The following is a 19,420-nucleotide window of genomic DNA, read 5'->3' on the forward strand; positions in this document are numbered from 1 at the left end:
GGGCAGGAGGAGAAGGGGGCGTCAGAGGATGAGATGGTTGGATGGCATTACTGACTCAGTGGACGTGAATTTGAGCAAACTCAGGGAGATAGTAAAGGACAGGAAAGGATGGTGTGCTGCAGTTCATGGGGTCATGAAGAGTCGGACTGGACTTAGCAACTGAATAACAGCAAGGATGCATTCTCTGGCCCCTGCCTCCTCCTACTCCAAGATTACTTGATTGTAGGGTAAGCATATATGGCTTGAGATTTTTAGTATTATTTCTATAATTGTGTATTTTTGACTTTAAAGAAAAATAACTGCTAGAATGTTCTTTAACAAATATGTCTTTTATCCCTATTGAGAAAAAGAAATTAATGTTGAGTTCATAAGAATTTTGAAGAGCAAAGCCATCATTTTGACCTATTTGTTTTCCTGGTTCCCAGACTCTTCCTTACTATTTCTCCCTTACCTAATTTTCTTATTTTAAGCCGCTGATTCTCTCCAGTGACTACTGGAAACTTAATCACCAAACAGTAGGGCCAATTCCCAGGCCCTTGCCCTCTACTTTCTGGACCAGTCTTGTACCTATTAGCCCTGTCTCTCTTCTGCCCTTCCCTGTGTGACCTGCAAGGGTTAAATGAGAGCATGATGTTTATTACCTAATAGCTATTTTGAAAAAGCTTCCCCTGTTTGTTAGCATTATCCATATTGTATCTGAATGTTCTGAGGTATTTGAGTTCAGATGCTTAGAACAGATACAGAGTCCAAATGAAAATCAAGGCAAGTTTTAATATAAAATAAAGCTCCTCTCTGCTCTTATCAGATAAATTCCTTAGACGCTCACAGGCTACATGCACAAGTCATAGTTAAAATCATTTTTCTATTTTTATCTACTCTAACAAAGAGACAAAGCAATAACTATTTCAACCAAAAATAACCTCTGTCGTGATGCAGACCCACAGCAAGTGGCTGCAGCCCCTCCCCACTCCCTGCTCTCAGGATTGTTTATAGCCAGGGTGGTGATAGAGTCAACAGGATGTCAAGGGTCAGAGGGACAATATGGTGATTTCCATGCAGTGTGTGTATAAGAGGTATTTGTCTTTTCTTATCCTGGAAATGAACTCAAGCAACATGGATGGGGATGGTTGAGTCACAATTACGTCAAAGTCAGAAAAGCCCTCATCCTTTAGAAATCTAACTAAAGCATTTTATGAACGAACGCTTGGTCCAGTCTTCTCCCTATCCTGAAAGAGTTGATGGAGGGAGCTTTTACAAAGAGTGTTCTCCCTGTCTGCAGAGAGAGATATGAGAAGGAATAGCTGGAATAGCCCCCCCCTCCCCACTTTTGGAAAGTTATCATTTGAGGATATGAGATTTTATCTTATTGTGATCATGAGGGGGGCCTGCTGCCCAGGGACTCCAGGTGGCAGATGGAAGTAGTCTGAGTTTCCCCTGACATTTGGAGATGCTATACTAACCATGGGACCACCCACCTTTGGATTTCAGAATGGCATGGGCACGTAGCCATCCCTCCCCTCAAGGACAAAAAGTCAGACCCGGAGAGGCTTTGGGTGTGGGTGACAGGACAGAGCAGTGGATGCCGCGCTTGTGGACAAATAACTAGGGGCCAGTCCTGACTGAGGAGGTCTGATGAGCCCTGAAATCCAGACAAGCAGTCCCTCACAGGGAGGAGATGTGCTCAATACCTCTTCACATCCCCAAAGCAATCCAATCGTTTTCTTTGAACATGGACATGGCCACAAGAGAAAGTGGGGAGGGTAATCTCAGAACTGCTCTGAACTGAGGGAGTTTACCGTGAACTGACCCAACAATACGTAGAATTGGGAGGTGGCCCAGAAAGCTAACTTATAGAAAAGCATGTTATTTCTTTTTTTACATATTTGAATATATGGACAAATGTACCTTTCCTCCTGAACAATCCTCTATCTCAAAATACAAAACAAAAAACCAGCCTCACCTCAATCCTACTCTCTGAAGCTCTCCATCCCTTTTTCCCTGTACTGCCAAACTTTTGGAGAAAATGGTTGATACTGGGTCACTGTTCTTTGAGATCTACCTATTGCTTAACCCCTCCTCGTCTGACATCTGGCTCCAGGCTGTCAAACTTGCTGTCAAACTGGTCAGTCATTGAGAAAACAATTATTGAACTTATACCTTGAGTTATGACTTTTCCTGTTTCTGACTTAAATAAGTAGGTTCAACTGATGATTAAAGAACCTCACCAATGTTCTACTGACCCTTCAAATGAATCCAAACCCAAACCACTATCTCCCCCTCCCCACCCCTCCCCACCAATCAGCTTAACCCTCCTGGTCTGTGAGCCTCCAACAAGATGAAAACTTCTGGGTCACCTTTAATCCCCTCCCACCTCCTGTTCTCCATCTAACTCATTTCAAGTCTCTTTACTTTGAGGGCTACCACAGAGGGTTGATGTGAAAGCCCAATAAGTCAGATCTCTGTGGTTATTAACTAGAAGTGTGCTTCAGAATCACCTGTGTTACACACAGAAAGATCAAAAACAAACAACCTAAAAATGATGCCCCCAGTCCCACCTCAGATGGACTTACTCTGAATGTGGGGCCCAATCAATATCAAAGTCTCCCTCATCTGTGCTCTGTGGACAGATCAGAAGGGACTCCTGCCTTGTTGTCCAGTTGCTTCCTGTGTCTGCCCAGCCAAACAGGAGCTGCTCTGCCCTGCCTTACTCCAGGGTCTTCCTGGTATCCAGCCCAGGGCTGGAATGAAGCCTACTGGGTTCCCTACTGATTGGGTGGAGGATGCTTCCCAAATGCAACAAACAGGTGTACCTGTAAGAAGTCAAGAGCCGCCATAATGCTTCAGAACACAGGTTTGAGCCATTTTGATTCTTTACATCAGGGATCCAGGGTCTCGTGTACCACTCCCTCTGACAAATCAAGAGTCCATCAGAAACTGGTTTCTGCACTTCAGGGACGTGTATACAGCTCTTACAGGTGGCTTCAGCTGGGAGCCCTCCTGAACTAGGAAGGGTCCCTGAGGCACAAAACTCATTCACTGGCTCCCTCATTCAGGCTGATTCAAGACTCAAGGATCCATGCAGTCAGCTGGTAGGGCTAGGTTCCCAGTGGTCATCGGTTAATCAGCTCACCCAGGTGGCATCCAGTTAGTTGGGCATTTTATTCAATCCTTCATTTATTCCTGCAGGCCTCTGTCACAGAACCATTCACCCAACAGATATTTACTGAGAGCCTACTAAGTGCCAGACACTCTCTTCACACAGGAGACAAAACGGATGATAACACAAGGAACACTGGACCCTTGAAACCTACCAGGCTGGTGTTGGGCGGATTCTCAGGAGTTCTGGGGCCTGGAGATCAATGTCCGGCACCTGGCTGAACGCACTTCCCACTCTTCATCTCTTCCTGCTTTGCTCCTTTCGGTGGCTGGAGCTCCCAAGCCACAGGTAGGAAGGTCGAGGCAAGGATGAGGTGGCCACTGGGAAAAGGAGAGACAAAAACAAGAACATAGGGGGAGTGTAGTGGGAAAGGAGCGTGGCCAGGAGCATTTATCCAAGTGGCTACCTTCATTGTCTTAGGGAGAGGGTCCGGCAGAGAGGACAGATGCTTCGAGGCGGAGAAGGGTGGGCCAGCCGCCGGGCCCAGGGGTTCGGCCGGCTCTGCCAGCTAGCCTGGGGTTCTCGGGGCGCTGGCGGGGCGCGGGGCGGCGCGGCGGGGGCGCGCGGCGGGAGGGGCTGTGCGCGGCGCGGCCCCCGAGCGCGCGGGGCCTGGCGAGGAGCGCGCCGGCCCGGCTCGGCGCCGGTACCCCAGGCGCGGGTGGTCGCCCCGCGGCCCCGGGCTGGACCATGGCGACCGACAGTAAGTGCGCTCGGGCGGCGGAGGCCCCGGGTGGGGGGCTGCGGGCCCCGGGGGCGGGAAGTTTTCCTCTTTGTGATGCCCGCCTTTGTGCCGGGCTCGCGGGGGCCGCGGCCGGGTGCCCCCGCGCCCCTCTGCCCATCACCCTCTGCAGCCAGCAGGATCGGAGAGGCACAGGCGGCCCCGGCAGCCCGGTCCCGGAGGGATGCGGTGGAAGGGCGAGCGGCGGACGCCGAGGTGGAGGGGACGCTCGATGCCAACGCAGCCCTTCTGGGGATGCCCCTGGGCCCAGAGCTGGCCTTTTGGGAACCTTGCCATCCAGGCGCCGGGAGCTTATTTAGCGTTGAATTTAAGGTTCGCCCCGAGTGCTGGGGCTGGTTTTGCGTGTTCGCCTTCTGGGGATGAGGGTGGCTTGACTGCTCGGCTGCCCTATGTGTCCACCCGGGCCATGTTCCCAGGGGCCAGAGACCTTATCTGGTCACCATGGACAGCGAACCAGGTGAGCGCGTGGATGTCAGGTTAAAACTACTGAATGGAAGTGTTGGAAGAGGCTGGGTTGGCCTGCTTTTGGCATCTTGGCATCACTGTTTTATTGGCTCAGTGCTTTTGGAAATGGAATCACGTCTACGAAAGCTGGTTAAGTTAGATGTGTCGAAAGCTGGATGCGCATTAGCGGAGCCTCAAAGGGATTGTGTGTGCGTGCGTGTGTGTGCTCAGTCATGTCCGTCTCTGTGACCCCATGGACTGTAGCCCGCCAGGTTCCTCTGTCCAAGGAATTTTCCAGACAAGAATACTAGAGTGTGTTGCCAGTTCCTACTTCAGGGGATCTTTCCGACCTAGGGATAGAACTGGCGTCTGTTGCGTCTCCTGCATTGGCAGGCAGATGCCTTATCACTGTGACACCTGGGAAGCCCCATGTTCAACTACTGATTGAAGAATAAAACTTTAGCCCATTGGTTTTGTTTATGGAAAAATGGTAATGATTTTCTACCAGCTTAGCTTTTGAGCTGATTTTTAAGTACGACCTTAATTATGTTTGTTTTCAGTTGGCATGGAGCTGAAAGTATGAAGGTTTCCAGAATGTAGAGGATAATTAGTTTGTCTTTGTTCTTATTCATAAGTAGGGTAAGACACTTACTGTGTGTCCCTACTAGGGAAATGAAAAGAAAGTATTCTCAGCCAGTGTCTTGAAAAATTCTCTCCAGATCTTGACCACGTCTGCAGCTTAAATATCCACAGTTCTTTTACTGTTAGTGTAAAGGTGATCCTGGAAAGGGCTTCTCCTAGATGCAGAGTTCTTTGGTCAGTTCTCAGCTTGCCTGCATTTTATAATTACTCCCAGAGCTTTCAAAAATCCTTGAGCCTCAGTATTTTTATTTTTTTAAAGTAATACATCTCAGATTTTAATCTGAATCAGAATCTCCTGGAGGGCTTGTTATCACAGGTTGCTGGCTCCCACTTGCAAAATCTGCAATTCAGTAAGTCTGTGTTGTAGCCTGAGAATTGATGTTTTATTCAAGTTTCAGGTGTTGCTGAAGCTACTATGCTCCCTGTCTTCTCTCTGTAGATGTGGGAATGACAGGTGAGAGGCAGGTAGGAGCACGGAGAGACGGTCACTTCTTCAGTCCTGTCAATGTGTTGCAGGTACATGGCATCGTGAACATATATCACACCTGGGCAATGTTGCCTTTGGGCTACAGTGGACGCTTTCTCTATTTTTGTCCCCAAAGAAATTTACTCTTGAGAGAAAAATTGGTTCTAAAGTTAACCAAAACCAGAATCCTCTCCAGTTATTCCTGGAAGTAATCCAGAAGGACTTTTTTTTTTTTTTTTTTTTTTTACAAATGTGGTATGTAAAGGTATATAAAATACACAGATATTTTAAAAATATTTGCCTGGCAACTTATAATGTTCACAAGAAGAATGCCCAGACAACATGCCCTCTGAAGGCAGATTCCAGAGGAAGAATGGAGACTCTGAGGGCCTCACCTTGGTTTTCAGAGAGGTGTGATGAAATGGGAAGGATCTTTGAGACCATCAAACTAAACTCCCCTTAGGCAATTCATATTTTTATTTGTAAAATTCAGGTTTATGAGATCTTAAAAGGTTGAAACAATTGGGAGGAACTATAGTGGAAAAAAAAGACTAGTAGGGGATAAAAAACAAACCCAAACTCTGTTAGTATGAGCAGCTTGGTTATTATATAAAGTGGTGGTACTTAAGTATTTGGCCTATGTTTCTTGAGTTTCTCAGTAACAAGTATTCCAGATAGTTTTGTGTTTCCAGATCACAGTGAAGTACTTTTCTCTTTTTCTTCCATTTGTGTCACTTGTTCCATTATTAGTACTTGCCCTTATGAGTCTTTATTGTTAAAGTCACTGTAATCTGTTTAGAAGTGTAATTTCTTAGGAACAGCCAGGCATATTTGGGCAATGTTGGAAATATATAATTGTATTATGCCCTGGCAATCTCGGGCCCTTCTTGCTGTGGATGAATATTTGGTTTTATCAGGAAAACTTCTAGTCCCCATCTGCTTGCTCCTGGTTTACTGGTTGGTTGTCTATCATTTTGGCTGGGTACATCCAGGTTACTACCCCAGAGGCCATTCCTCCTCCTGCTACTGGTCGACAACCTGTACTTTACTTCTTCCCCACCCTACTTATCCCAGCAGTGATTTCTACTCTGTGCCTAGTCCTGGAGGATAGAAGGAAGAGACAGCAGGGGAGGGAAAATCAAATTTAGACCCTACACAGGTGAAGGTTAGCAAGCTCTGCCAAATAGCTACTCAAGATGTTTAGGACTTAGGATGTTGAGTATTTAAAAGAAAATTGCTTGATTGTAGTAAAAGGAACTCAAATTCTTAAGTAAAATTATTTCCAGTCATAATTATTATTAAACAGCTTACAAATAATGCCAACTAAAAAACAGAGACAAAAAGAGTTAGAAAATGACTACTTTGCCACCATCATAAATAAGTAAGTAAGTTAGTGTTAGTCGCTCAGTTGTGACTGACTCTTTGCGACCCCGTGGACTGCAGCCCACAAGGCTCCTCTGTCCATGAGATTTTCCAGGCAAGGATACTGGAGTGGGTTGCCATTTCCTTCTCCAGGGGATCTTCCCAACCCAGGGATTGAACCCAGGTCTCCTGCACTGCAACTGAGCTACAAGGGAAGCCCTTGCAACCATCATAGATTACTGATTCATACAGGAATCATCCGTGGATGCTAAACTATTGTGTGAAAACCTGAACACCAGAATATTTACATTTTGGGGTAATTTCCTCACAGATTTCTTATTAATTGCACAGGGGGAAATGGTAATGTTATAGTGCAGAAACATGGGGTTCGCTACCTTAACCAACCATCAAAGGTAGCATCACTAGTTAGTAATAGGGCAAGCTGGTAACCTGTGCTGCCTGATCTGAAACCTTGAGAAGGATAGAGGGTTACTTATGCCAAAAATGGGTACCCTGGTTCTCATCAGGGAGAAATATCAGACAAACCCACTTTTGGAGACATTTCACAAAAGTCAGTGTCATGAAAGATGGCTGAGGCACTGTTCTAGAATGAAGGAGACTAAAGAGATACGTAAATGCAATAGATGGTTTGGATAAGACCCAAATTAGGAAAAAATGCTACCAAGGACAATATTGTGATAATTGGGAAATCTGAGTATGGATTGTATGTTGGATAATAGCCATGTTGTTGTACAGTCACTAAGTCATGTCCAACTCTGTGACCGCATGGAGTGTAGCACACCAGGCTTCCCTGTCCTTCACTATCTCCTGGAGTGTGCTGAAACTCATGTCCATTGAATCAGGGATGCCATCCAACCATGTCATCCTCTGTCACCCCCTTCTCCTCTTGGCCTCAGTCTTTCCCAGTATCAGGGTCTTTTCCAGAGTTGGCTCTTTGGATCAGGTGGCCAAAGTATCGTAGCTTCAGCTTCAGCACCAGTCCTTCCAATGAATATTCAGGGTTGATTTTCTTTAGGATTGACTGGTTTGATCTCCTTCCTATCCAGGGAACTCTCAAGAGTCTTTTCTAGCACCACAGTTCAAAAGCATCAATTCTTTGGCCCTGAGCTTTCTTTATGGTCCAACACTCACATCCATACATGACTACTGGAAAAACCATAGCTTTGACTAAATGGACCTTTGTCAGCAAAGTGATGTCTCTGCTTTTTAATACACTGTCTAGATTTGTCATAGCTTTTCTTCCAAGGAGCAAGCATCTTTTAATTTCATGGCTGCAATCACAGTCTGTAGTGATTTTGGAGTCCAAGAAAATGAAATCTGCCACTGTTTCCCCATCTATTTTCCATGAGGTGATGGGACTGGATGCCATGATCTTCGGTTTTTGAATATTGAGCTTTAAGTCAGCTTTTTCCCCTCTCCTCTTTCGCCTTTATCAAGAGGCTCTTTAGTTCCTTTTCACTTTTTGCCATTAAAATAGCCTTGTATCAATGCTAAATTCCGTAAATAGGATGTTTTAACTGCAGTTTGGAAGGGACCATCTTTCTTAGGAGAAACTGGAGTCTTTTAGGGGTAAAGGGACATGATGTCTGCAACAAAATCTCAAATGGTTTAGGAGAAAAATGCTCATGTGTATGTGTGCACTTGTGTGTGTATGTGTGTTATACAAGAAAAGAGAGAAAATGTGCCAGACCTTAGCATTTGGTGAATCTAGGAGTTCTTTGTACTATTCTTCCAAGTCTTCTGTAAATTTGCAAATCAAAACATATGGTTCCATGTAAATTTTAGGATTATTTGTTCTAGTTCTGTGAAAAATGTCATGGGTAATTTCCTGAGTGTTCATTGGAAGGACTGATGTTGAAGCTGAAACTCCAATACTTTGGCCACCTGATGCGAAGAGCTGACTCATTTGAAAAGACCCTGATGCTGGGAAAGATTGAGGGTGGGAAGAGAAGGAGATGACAGAGGATGAGATGGTTGGATGGTATCATTGACTCAATGGATATGAGTGTGGGTAGACTCCAGGAGTTGGTGCTGGACAGGGAGGCCTGGGGTGCTGCAGTCCATGGGGTCACAAAGAGTCAGACATGACTGAGCAACTGAAATGAACTGAATTTGATAGCTCAGTCATATCTGACTCTTTGCAGCTTCATGGACTGTAGCCCGCCAGACTCCTCTGTTCATGGGATTTTTCAGGCTAGAATACTGGAGTGGGTTGCCATTTCCTCCTCTGGGACATCTTCCTGACCCAGGGATCGAACCAGTGTCTCCTGCATTGGCAGGAGGATTTTTTACCCTTGAGTCACCTGGTAGGGATTGTATTAAATCTGTGGATTGCTTTGGGTAGTATGGCCATTTTAATAATATTCAGTTCAGTTCAGTTGCTCAGTTGTGTCTGACTCTTTGTGACCCCATGAGCTGCAGCATACCAGGCTTCCCTGTTCATCACCAACTCCTGGAGCCTACTCAAACTCATGTCCATTGTGTCAGTGATGCGATCCAACCATCTCATCCTCTGTCATCCTCTTCTTGAAACAGTATTAATTCTTCCAATCTAAGATCATTGGATATCTTGTCATTTCCTTGAATCATCTTCAATTTCCCTTATTAATGTTTTATAGTTCTTAGCATACAATTCTTTTAACCTCCTCAATCAGGTTTATTCCTATGTATTTTTCTTTTTTTAGTGTGATTTCTAAAAGGAATTGCTTTTTTTAAACATCCCCTTTCTGACATATATGTGTAACTGAATCACTTTGGTATATGACAGAAATGAACACAATATTGTGAATCAACTATACTTCTATTAAAAAAAAAAAACAACAGTCTGGGATGTTGATTTTTAACTCTAGGCATTTTTGTCTAATATTTTGGAGTTTACTTATTGAGCAAAATAATACTGAAAGACTTAATTCTGGACTCCTAAATCTGGTTTGAGATGATAATGTTCACAAAACTTTTTATTGTGGAGAATTTCATATACATATGAAAGAACCGAGAATAGGATAATGAACCCAATGTACTCAGGTAACCCAGCTTTAAAAATTATCAGCATTTTGCATCTGCCTATCTTCACACCCCCTTTTTAGGTGCTGTTTTTGAAAGCAATTCCAAGATATCATGTTATTTCAATCACCGATGGTTAGTATGCCTCTGTGTACACTTTTTTCTTCCCATAACCCCCATGCTGCTCTTGCACTTAAGAGAAGTAACGATTCTGCAATTAGTGATGATAATGTTTAGAACTTGTTAGCGATGCAAGATAGTAACCAGAGTTCTGAGAAATGCTCTGATTTGACATGTATGGGTTGTGGATTTGTTCTAAGTTTGAAAAGTTGAGAGAGCCTGGGTAATTACAAATGGTGTAGAAGAAAGGGTATGAGAAGCTGCTTATTCTTGTTTTGTTTTGCAAACACCTCCTCCTGTTTTTAAACCAAGAATTAAATTCCAGGAAAAAACATAAATATGGGTACGGAGACAGTGTTCTGAACTGATTTACTCATTTGATGCTACCCTGATGAAATGTTCTGAAAGTTAGAATGATTAATTTCATACTATTTAGAATTCCCCAAGTTTAAATTTCAGCATGGCATCTTTGATTTAGAAAGCTCAGTGAAGTTTTTTCTTGACTGAGCTGACTTTCTAATGTTTTGAAATAGAAATGGGCCAAATCTCTTGGGAGGAGTGAACCTCCTAAGTGTGGGTAGATGTGGATGGCAGTTGTTCTTTTAGGTCCCTAAGGTATCATTTAGTAATTAACTACTATGGTTTAGCCTTATGGGTTGGTTAAAACATGCCCATTATGCCATTTGACAATGGTTATCTGTATGTTAAAATGATCATAAAATTGATTGATAGCTCTTTGTAATAAATTAGGGCAGTTTCTGAAGCTCATATATATTGCAAATAAAGTTCTTATCAACCTTCCATTAAGGGACTATACACAACTGATTTTAGGCACTTTAAATTTAAGCACAGATACCATTCCTTTACTTTTTTTTTTTTTTTTTTGCTGATCTGTGCAGCATGCGGGATCTTAGTTCTCCAACCCAGGATCAAATCCGTGCCCCCTGCATTGGGAGTGTAGGGACTACTACACTCTACTGGACTGCCAGGGAACCCCCTTCATTAGATTTTCTTACTGCCAGAGTATATTATTTTTGAGAGTTCTGATTTTAGGAATGCACTAAATCACATTTTATACTTTAACTTACAATGGAGCAAAGATTAAGAGACATATAATGATTTTATCTACCCTATTTGAAAAAATTTCCCTGGCTTACATACTAATATATTTATACATTACCTTAATTATAATCTTTTTACCAGTCAAAGTTAGATTTTCAATTGACTTAGCTCAATAGAAATTTCGAGCTTGAGGAACTCAGTGTGGGATGGTGGAAGACAGCACAGACCCAGTTTCAGAGCTACCCACATTCCAAACTCTGGCCCTGCCATTCTGGCTGCATAACCTTAGGAAGTTGTTTTAACTTCCCAGAGGTGTGTCTTATTCCACATGAAGAGTTGCAAGAATTAACTGAGCTTGTGCACACAGTAGCCATTAAATATTTCTCTTCTCATTCCCTACAACATTCTTCCTGTAATGTGTACCTTGTGTTACAAGAACAATCTGACCTTCAGAAATGGGGTCCCCAGTCATTGGTTCCATTTTTCCTTGTGAAGAATATAAGGAAAGTCGCTCAGTTGTGTCCGACTCTTTGCGCCCCCGTGGACTGTAGCCTGTCAGACTCCTCCATCCATGGAATTTTCCAGACAAGAATACTGAAGTGGGTTGCCATTCCCTTCTCCAGGGGATCTTCCCTAGCCAGGGATCGAACCTGGGTCTCCCACACTGCAGGCAGACTCTTTACCGTCTGAGCCACCAGGGACTGCTGAAGAATATAAAGTGAAGACCAAATGACCTGTTTGGAAATGAAGACTCCAAGGAAGAGACTCGAGGAAAAATCACCTGAAGGTACAGAACTCAGATTTTAAATAGAAGTATTGATGGGCTTCCCAAGTGGCTCAGTGGTAAAGAATCTGCCTGCAGTGCAGGAGATGTAAGTTCAGTTTCTGGGTGGGGAAGATCCCCAGGAGAAGGAAATGACAACCCATTCCAGTATTCTTGCCTGAGAAACCCCATGTACAGAGGAGCTTGGTGGGCCACAGTCTGTGGGGTTGCAGAAGTCGTGGGGACACGACTGAGCAACTAAACAGCAACATTAATTGTGATGTGTTCTTCCCTGAGGCTTATCATTTTGCACAAATGTGATGCGACACATGGGCTTGTGGTGCATGTGCACACGTACAGCTTTGAACAACTTGTGAGGTTTCAGTGCCGGGCATTTAGAGGGGTCCAATAACTACCATTTTTATTGAAGATCCAGGAGGATTCTGGGACCGTCTCTGCTGATTGGCTCTTGGGGGCCTCTCTGGGCTTTGTGATGTGCCCCTCGTGTGTGGCCATGACTGATGGGCAGCTGTAGCACCGGGTGGAGGTTGCTTCACGGTGTATCCTCAGCGTTTGATGCCCTCCTGGCTCTCAAGTCTCAAAAAAGCTTGTCCAATAATGGTGATAAACCTGAGCATATTGCTGGTGGTCTAAAAAGGCTTAACCTTCTAGTAATGCCCGTGTGTAATGACCTCATCTGCCTGCTCTCTCTATCGGTCCTGACTTTGGCCATCCAGGCTCTGAGAGTAGCCTGCCTTTGTCTCACTTGTGCCACTGGGGGGCTGGTCTCTGCACATCTTGATAGTTCCGTGGTTTCCCTTGCTTCCCAGCTCATGCTTTAATCTTTGTACCTGCCAATCATGATTTTCCTTTGGTTTCACTGTTCCTTTGGGTTTTGCCTGAGATACACTGCTCTGTCCGTCTCAGGTTTGTAGAGTCCCCAGAAGTTAGGTTGTCTTCAACCAGCCCTCTCCTGCTTCTCCATGGAGGTAGAGGACAACCCTCAGCCCCTACCACCCTTTCCTCAGGCTATTTAGAGGTTCACTGCTATGTTTTCCCTAATGGGTCTGTTTGTACAGAGTCAGCTGTTAGAGTTTAGGCATGATAATTACCATCATAATTATAGCTATATGTGTTATATTTCTTTGTGCTTTCCCTTTATTTTTTATCTATTACTGAATAGCAAATTACAACAAACTCAGTGGATTAAAACAACACACATTTGTTATCCCTCTAGGCCAAGAGTCTGGGCAGGCTTCTGAAAGTCAGGAGTCTTGCAAGGTTGCAATTAAGGTGTCAGCCAGGGTTGGATTCTCATCTGAAGAACTGAGGCTTGACTGGGGAAGGATCCCCTTCTAAGCTAACATAGTATCACCAAGACTCAGGCCCTGTAAATACTCAGGCTGGTGGGCTGATGGACTGAGAACGTCAGTTTCTTGCTGGCTCTTGACTAGAGGTCATCCTTAGATACTAGCCTCAACAATATGGCCACTTTATCAAAGTTAGGAAGGAACAGAATCTCCTAGAAAGACAGGCATTAACAATCCTTGTCATATTCTGTTGGTTGGAAGCAAGTTATAGATTCTGCCTAAACTTGAAGGGATTGAACAAGAGTGGACAACTAGGAGATGGGGACAATTGAAGACCGTCTTGAATTCTGTCTGCCATACTCCCATTAAACTTTTTAATCTATATCTTCAATTGGACTTTTTTTTGGAGTATCACATTCCTCTTTAAAACTTTAGACAACATTAGGTTGTTAAGGTCCTGATGATAATTGCCTTCCTTAGAAACTAATGGCCCTCCCACCTACAGAGAGCTGATGTGCTGTAGGAAGGATGGTGGTAGAAGAGGGGCAGGGAAGGTAATGTTTGACCTTTAGCTATTATTGGGAAAGTCATATCCGAATATATACTGCTTTAGGGAGCTTGAAATAAGCCGAAGCCTGTATGCTTAGTGAATTCATTTCATGAAAGCTGTTAGAAATTTATAAAAATTAAAATACCCAAAGTCTTATTTTTGGGAGTTAAAAAGTAAAGGAAAACAGGACAAACTAAAATTTGGGTTGAAAGCTGGTGAAGGACACAGACTGAGAAAAATAAGGGGATGAGAATTGTATCAATCCTCTCTTAGGGACAAAAGGATTTTAATTTCATTAAGCCGCCTTGCTTGTGTGTGAGGCATTACATGGGAGATTACATGTAAATAATAAGAGATTATTTAAAGTTTAAGCCTCTATATGCTTGTACTGTATTCTCTTTCCAGTGATTTTATTCATTTTAAATCATTGTTTTTGAGTTAGTAACAGGGTGACAGATACCTGAAAACTGGATAGTTCCTGACTGGCTGATAGTTTTGTGTAATGACAAACTACTGTTTGAATTCTTGCTTTACAATTATTGACTCTAAGTTAGAGCTTAGAAAATGAAGCTATCATAAAAAGTTTTGCCTGATGGAAAGTATTGATTTTGATTGCATGTCTCTTTCTTGAAACTTGGAACACTTTCATTTTTGGTTGCTATTTATCACCTGAAAGCTATTCTATAGTGAAAGAGCTGTAACTAGAGTCATTAGCTCCTTGTAATTGAGGTAAGACTATCCTAGTCTTTAGAAATTGAGTTAGATCCTTGAGACAAACATTTCTGTTTTTATCCAGTAAAATCAGCCTATGTAAAATGAAAGGGAAGGACTCCCCCTGGTGGTGGACTTTGCAGGCGAAGACTCTACACTCCCAAAGCAGAGGACCCAGGTTCAATCCCTAGTCAGGGAACTAGGTCCTGTATGCCACAGCAAAGACCCGGTACAGCCAAATAAATATTAAAAGGAATAAAACGAAAGGGAGAGTGTGAAATCATTTTATTAAAAAGGTGTCTCTCCTACATTGTGGTCCAAACCACATGCTGTTTTCTCTCTGAAGTCTTTATCACTCTCCCAAACAGAATCCATCATTTATTGTATATAAATTTCTTAAGTTATATTTTTCTATTTTAACCCCTGTCTGTTCTATATGCCTCTTGAGGAAATGATCTACTTTTATGTATATTTCCTCAACTTTGTCATTCTACTGAATAAGCATGGTGGCCTGCATAGACTAACCATGCACATGTTTGCTAAATTCAGTCTATTTCTCTACTGTGAGCCTCCTCTTTTTCCTGGATGCCATCCTTTACTCACTTCTCACAGTGTGGACCTGGGAACCCAGGGTGGTCAAAGTGCCTAAGAATTATAGAGGGTCTGTAAGGTCAAAACACCTTTTATGCTGTCATTGACCCTTGAACAAAGTTTTCTGTTTCTCACTCTGCATACATACTTATAGGCCCAGCTTCTATGATTCTGTGAGTTTGGGAGGTGAAGGTATCCAGTGGTCTTTCCCTTCATTATCTGGGCTCTTCCTGAAGACCCTGTTTTCAGTACAGAACTTCATCCTTAACACCAGATGACTGGTTTCCAAACCCAGAGCCTCTCTGCCGTAGTGTCTCTGTCAGTGCAGGCCACCATAATAGAATAACACAGACTGAGTGGCTTAAGCAACAGTTTCTCCTGATTTTGGAGGCTGGAAGTCTAAGATCAAGGTGCCCACAGGGCTGGTTTCTGGCGAGGATCCTCTTCCTGACTTGCAGATGGCTGCCTTCTCACCGTGTCCTCTTATGTCTCCTCCTCTTGATAAGACATCGGCCTTTTGAATTAGGGCCCCATTCATATGACCTCATGTTACCTTAATTACATCTTTACAGGCCCTGTCTCTGAATACAATCACATTAGGGGTTAGTGAATTACGCATTTTAGGGGAGCACAGTTCAGTTGCTAGTGTTAGGAAAGAAATAGTCCTCTGGCTTCATTAGCAGAAGCCGGGGCCTTCTGGATTCTGAGTGCTTTACAAGTCCTTCAGCCCATTCCTCTGTTTCAGTCTTGGTCCCTCTTTGCCACTTATAATTACAGAGTCATTCGGGGATTCTACAACATGTATTGGCTTGCTTATTGTGATGTATCCCCTGTAGTAGTTTGGGGAAAGATGAGCAAGATTTGGTTTTTTGCTATCTCCTTCCAATCTTCCAATGATGTGTTGATCTTTTCACCTACTCTTGTTTCTCCCTTGCTCTTTTAGTTTAGTTTTAGTTTAGCTTTTAGTCTGGTTTTTACCTTTTCTCTAGTTTCAGAGATGCAGAAATGGAGATAAATGCAAGTGCACTTATATGTAGATTCTAAAATATACAACACACAAATGAATTTAAAAAGAAGCAGACTCATAGATATAGAGAACAAACTATTGATTATCTTGTTGCCTAACATAGTTGCACAGGAATTATAATGTACATACTTAAATTTTCTCAGTCTACTTCTAATCAATATTGTGTTATTTCAATGGAATGTAGAAATCTTACCACCATTTAAGTCCCTAGTGACTCCCTCCCCAACCCCTTATATTTTCTAGTTATATATTTTATTCACATCTTTTAAGGACTGAATTGTGTCCCTCAAAAATTCATGGGTGGAAATCTTAACTCCCAGAACTTTAGAATGTGACTGTATTTGGCAATAGAACCTTTAAAGAGGTAAAATTACAAGTTAAGTTAAAATGAAATCATTAGGGTGGGCCCTAATCCAGTATGACTGGTGTCCTTATAAGAAGAGGAAATCTGGACATAGAGGGAAGAGAATGTGAAGACACGAGGAGAAGACAGCCATCTACCAGCATGAGAGAGGCTTCAGAGGAAATCACATCTGCAACACTTTGAGCTCAGATTTTTAGACTCCAGAATTGTGAGAAAATAAATTCATATTGTTTAAACCACCCAGTCTGTGGTACTTTGTTTTGGCAGCCCTAACAAACCACTACACGTACATTGAAAATCCCATAAGACAGAGTTAGAAGTTTTGCTTTCAAAAGTCAAACATATTTTAAAGAACTCAAGAGAATTGTTTATTACATTCACCCAAATATTTATCATCTTTGTTACTGTTCTTCATTCCTGATAATCCAAATATTTCCCGGTTCTTTAATTTTATCACTTGAAAAAAAAAAAGTGTCACTTCTTCCTGGTCTCCATTATTTCAGATGAGAAACACACCGTCTGAGTCGTTATTCCATTATAGGTAGCAATGCATTGTTTCTCTCTGACTACTTTCAGGATGTTTTGTTGTCTTTAGTTTTTAGAAATTTAAGTCTGGGTGTGGATTTCTTGGGCTTTTCCTATTTGGGATTTATTCAGCTTCTTGATTTTTTAGATTTATGTCTTTCTCCAAGTATGGGAAATTTTGTTGTTATTTCTTTTCTTTAAAATGTATTTATCTACTTTTGGCTGTGCTGGGTCTTTGTTGCTGCATGCAGGCTCTAGTTACAGCGAGATGGCTTACTCTCTAGCTGTGGTGCACGGGCTTCTCACTGCAGTGGCTTCTCTTGTCGTGAGACATGGGCTCTGGGGCATTCGGGCTCAGTGGTTGTGGCGCACGATTTAGATCGTTGCCTCGTGGCTTGTGGAATCTTCCCAGACCAGGCATCAAACCCAAGTACCCTGCACTGACAGGCAGATTCTTAACCACTGAATTACCAGGGAAGTCCATCAGTCGTAATTTTTCGAATAGTTTTTCAGTCCTGTGTTCTTTCTCCCCACCTTCTGGGATTCTGATGGCACAAATGCTGGATCCTTTGTTACTGTCCCACAGCTACCCTTTTCTCTCTATTGTTTGGACTGAACAATTTCTGTTGATAAATCTTTAAGGTCCCTTGAAGACCTTGGATTCTTCTGTCATTTCCACTTGGCCACTGAACGCAGACAATGATTTTTAAAAAAGATTTTTGGTTACTGTATTTTTCAGTTCCAATAGTTCTACTTCATTGTTCTTTATATCTTCAGTATGTTTCTGAGACTTGATTTTCCATTTGTTTGAAGAGGTTTTATCATTTTTGTTTAGAGCATTTTAGAAATAACTGCTTTAAAATCTTTGCCATGTGATTCCAACATATGTGTCCTCTTGGTGTTACTGTTGATTGTCTTGTTCTTGTTTGAGATTTCCTATTTTTGGTATGATAAATACGTTTGGGTTGTATCTTAGACATTTTGAGTATTACATGAGACTGCCTCCAAAAGTATCATGTTTAAGTAGGAACCAATCAGCCAGCTTAGGTTCAAAACTCATGTTCTCAGCCTTTTATGGGCTGTGGTTTGACTGTCAGTTTGGTTTTCATAGCCTTTGTTATGTGCCGGGGTCCAGCTCCGGCTGATCCAGGGTATTTGAAGGAGAGACGGCATAGGCGACCTATTTATTTAAATATTTATCAAAGATATAAAGAGTAATAGAATGAGGATAGCTCAGTGAGGAAATTCAGTGGAGAAAAGAGGCTGAGTAGCTTGGTTTACGCGGGAGACAAATAAAACTTCAAGACAAGAAGTTTGCACCACTTACGTAGGCCACAGGCGTCCTTCCGTTCTCCCGAAGGACAGGAGACACTGAGGCCTTCCCGGTCGGATCTTAGAAGCCCAGGCATAATTAGTAAGCATGGTGGGTTCCGCGCTCCAGATGGAGACTCAGCCAGAGTGAGAGAGAGAGCGACATGGGGAGACCAAGTTTCGGTGAACAAGGCCCGCACTTTATTTTCCAAAGTAGTTTTTATACCTTAAGTTATGCATAGAGGATAATGGGGGAAGGGGTGGAGTCATGCAAGGACAGCAGTTCCTGGTCCTAATCGAAGCCAGACTTTCAAACTTACCATATGCAAAAGTTCAGGTGATTTACATCATCTTCTGGCCAGGAGACCTGTTAACATTTTAAGAAACTTATTTTTCTCTAAAGGTGATTATTCCAAAGTCAGGAGCCACCCTCCAAAAGCATTAAATAAAGTTGCATTCCTATAGGGCAAAGGTGTGGTGGGCTCAATCAAGAAAAGAATTAACTCAAGGGTCCAAGGTTACAAACATTAAAGCTACTACTTACGCCAATTATATTAATCAATACACTGCCAGGGACACAGCAGGTAAGAGATATGGAGACTTAGCAGCAAACATTGGCCCAATAAGTGAAAAACCCTTCACCAATACAATTTCTAATCAATCTTTTAACTACTCAAAGGAATCTGTGTTTAGACAGTTTAGAACATCTCCTGCCTTTCACAGTTGGGAGGCTCTGAACAATCACATGTGGCCGGAAAAACCTATTCAGGCAGGCTAGAGGATTTCCAAAGGAGTTTGTAGGTTGAAACACTGTCACACCCAGGAATTATTAACTGGAGCTGTAAGCTAACTCTTTTTTCAGAGAGAGGTAGTGGGGGACAGCCCCCCCGTAAAGTCAGAGGTGTAGGTGAAAGCACAAAGCAGAAAGTAGGCAGACTCTGGTTTTGGGGGTAGATGCTCGAGAATTTCCAGGGGGACTCCTGAGGCTCGATCCCACCTTTGCATATGCCGAGCCTCCTTCCTCATGACCTTTGTCATGGGTGAAGCTCCTCACGCTGGCTCCCAGCAGTGATAGAGTTCTAGTTGAGCTATTCCAGATCCTGAAAGATGATGCTGTGGAAAGTGCTGCACTCAATATGCAATATGCACTCAATATGCAATATGCCGGCTCCTGGCAGTTATGCTATTCTGGTCTGCTCTGATTGATTACCCACAGGCTAATTTGAAACCTGGGTGGTATTTCTCATTATAG

General features: G+C 42.9%; 1 protein-coding gene and 1 long non-coding RNA gene across 2 annotated transcripts in view; one reads left to right on the forward strand and one right to left on the reverse strand.

The window, feature by feature from the left end:
• Window positions 1-2,839: 2,839 nt before the first annotated feature.
• Window positions 2,840-3,700, reverse strand: LOC113899530. Its single transcript, XR_003512927.1, has 2 exons — window positions 3,564-3,700; window positions 2,840-3,477 (listed from the first exon to the last, which is right to left on the reverse strand). It is a non-coding gene; the product is annotated as an uncharacterized LOC113899530 (long non-coding RNA).
• Window positions 3,701-3,786: 86 nt separating this feature from the next.
• SYT16 (synaptotagmin 16) overlaps window positions 3,787-19,420 on the forward strand; it is a 298,738-nt gene continuing 283,104 nt past the window's right edge. Inside the window, exon 1 of the mRNA XM_027554269.1 lies at window positions 3,787-3,857. Within this exon, the coding sequence (XP_027410070.1) occupies window positions 3,845-3,857 (13 nt within the window). The 5' untranslated portion in view covers window positions 3,787-3,844. The remainder of the gene's footprint in view (window positions 3,858-19,420) is intronic.

The sequence above is a fragment of the Bos indicus x Bos taurus genome, chromosome 10 (genome assembly GCF_003369695.1).
Source record: "Bos indicus x Bos taurus breed Angus x Brahman F1 hybrid chromosome 10, Bos_hybrid_MaternalHap_v2.0, whole genome shotgun sequence".
Lineage (NCBI taxonomy): Eukaryota > Metazoa > Chordata > Mammalia > Artiodactyla > Bovidae > Bos > Bos indicus x Bos taurus.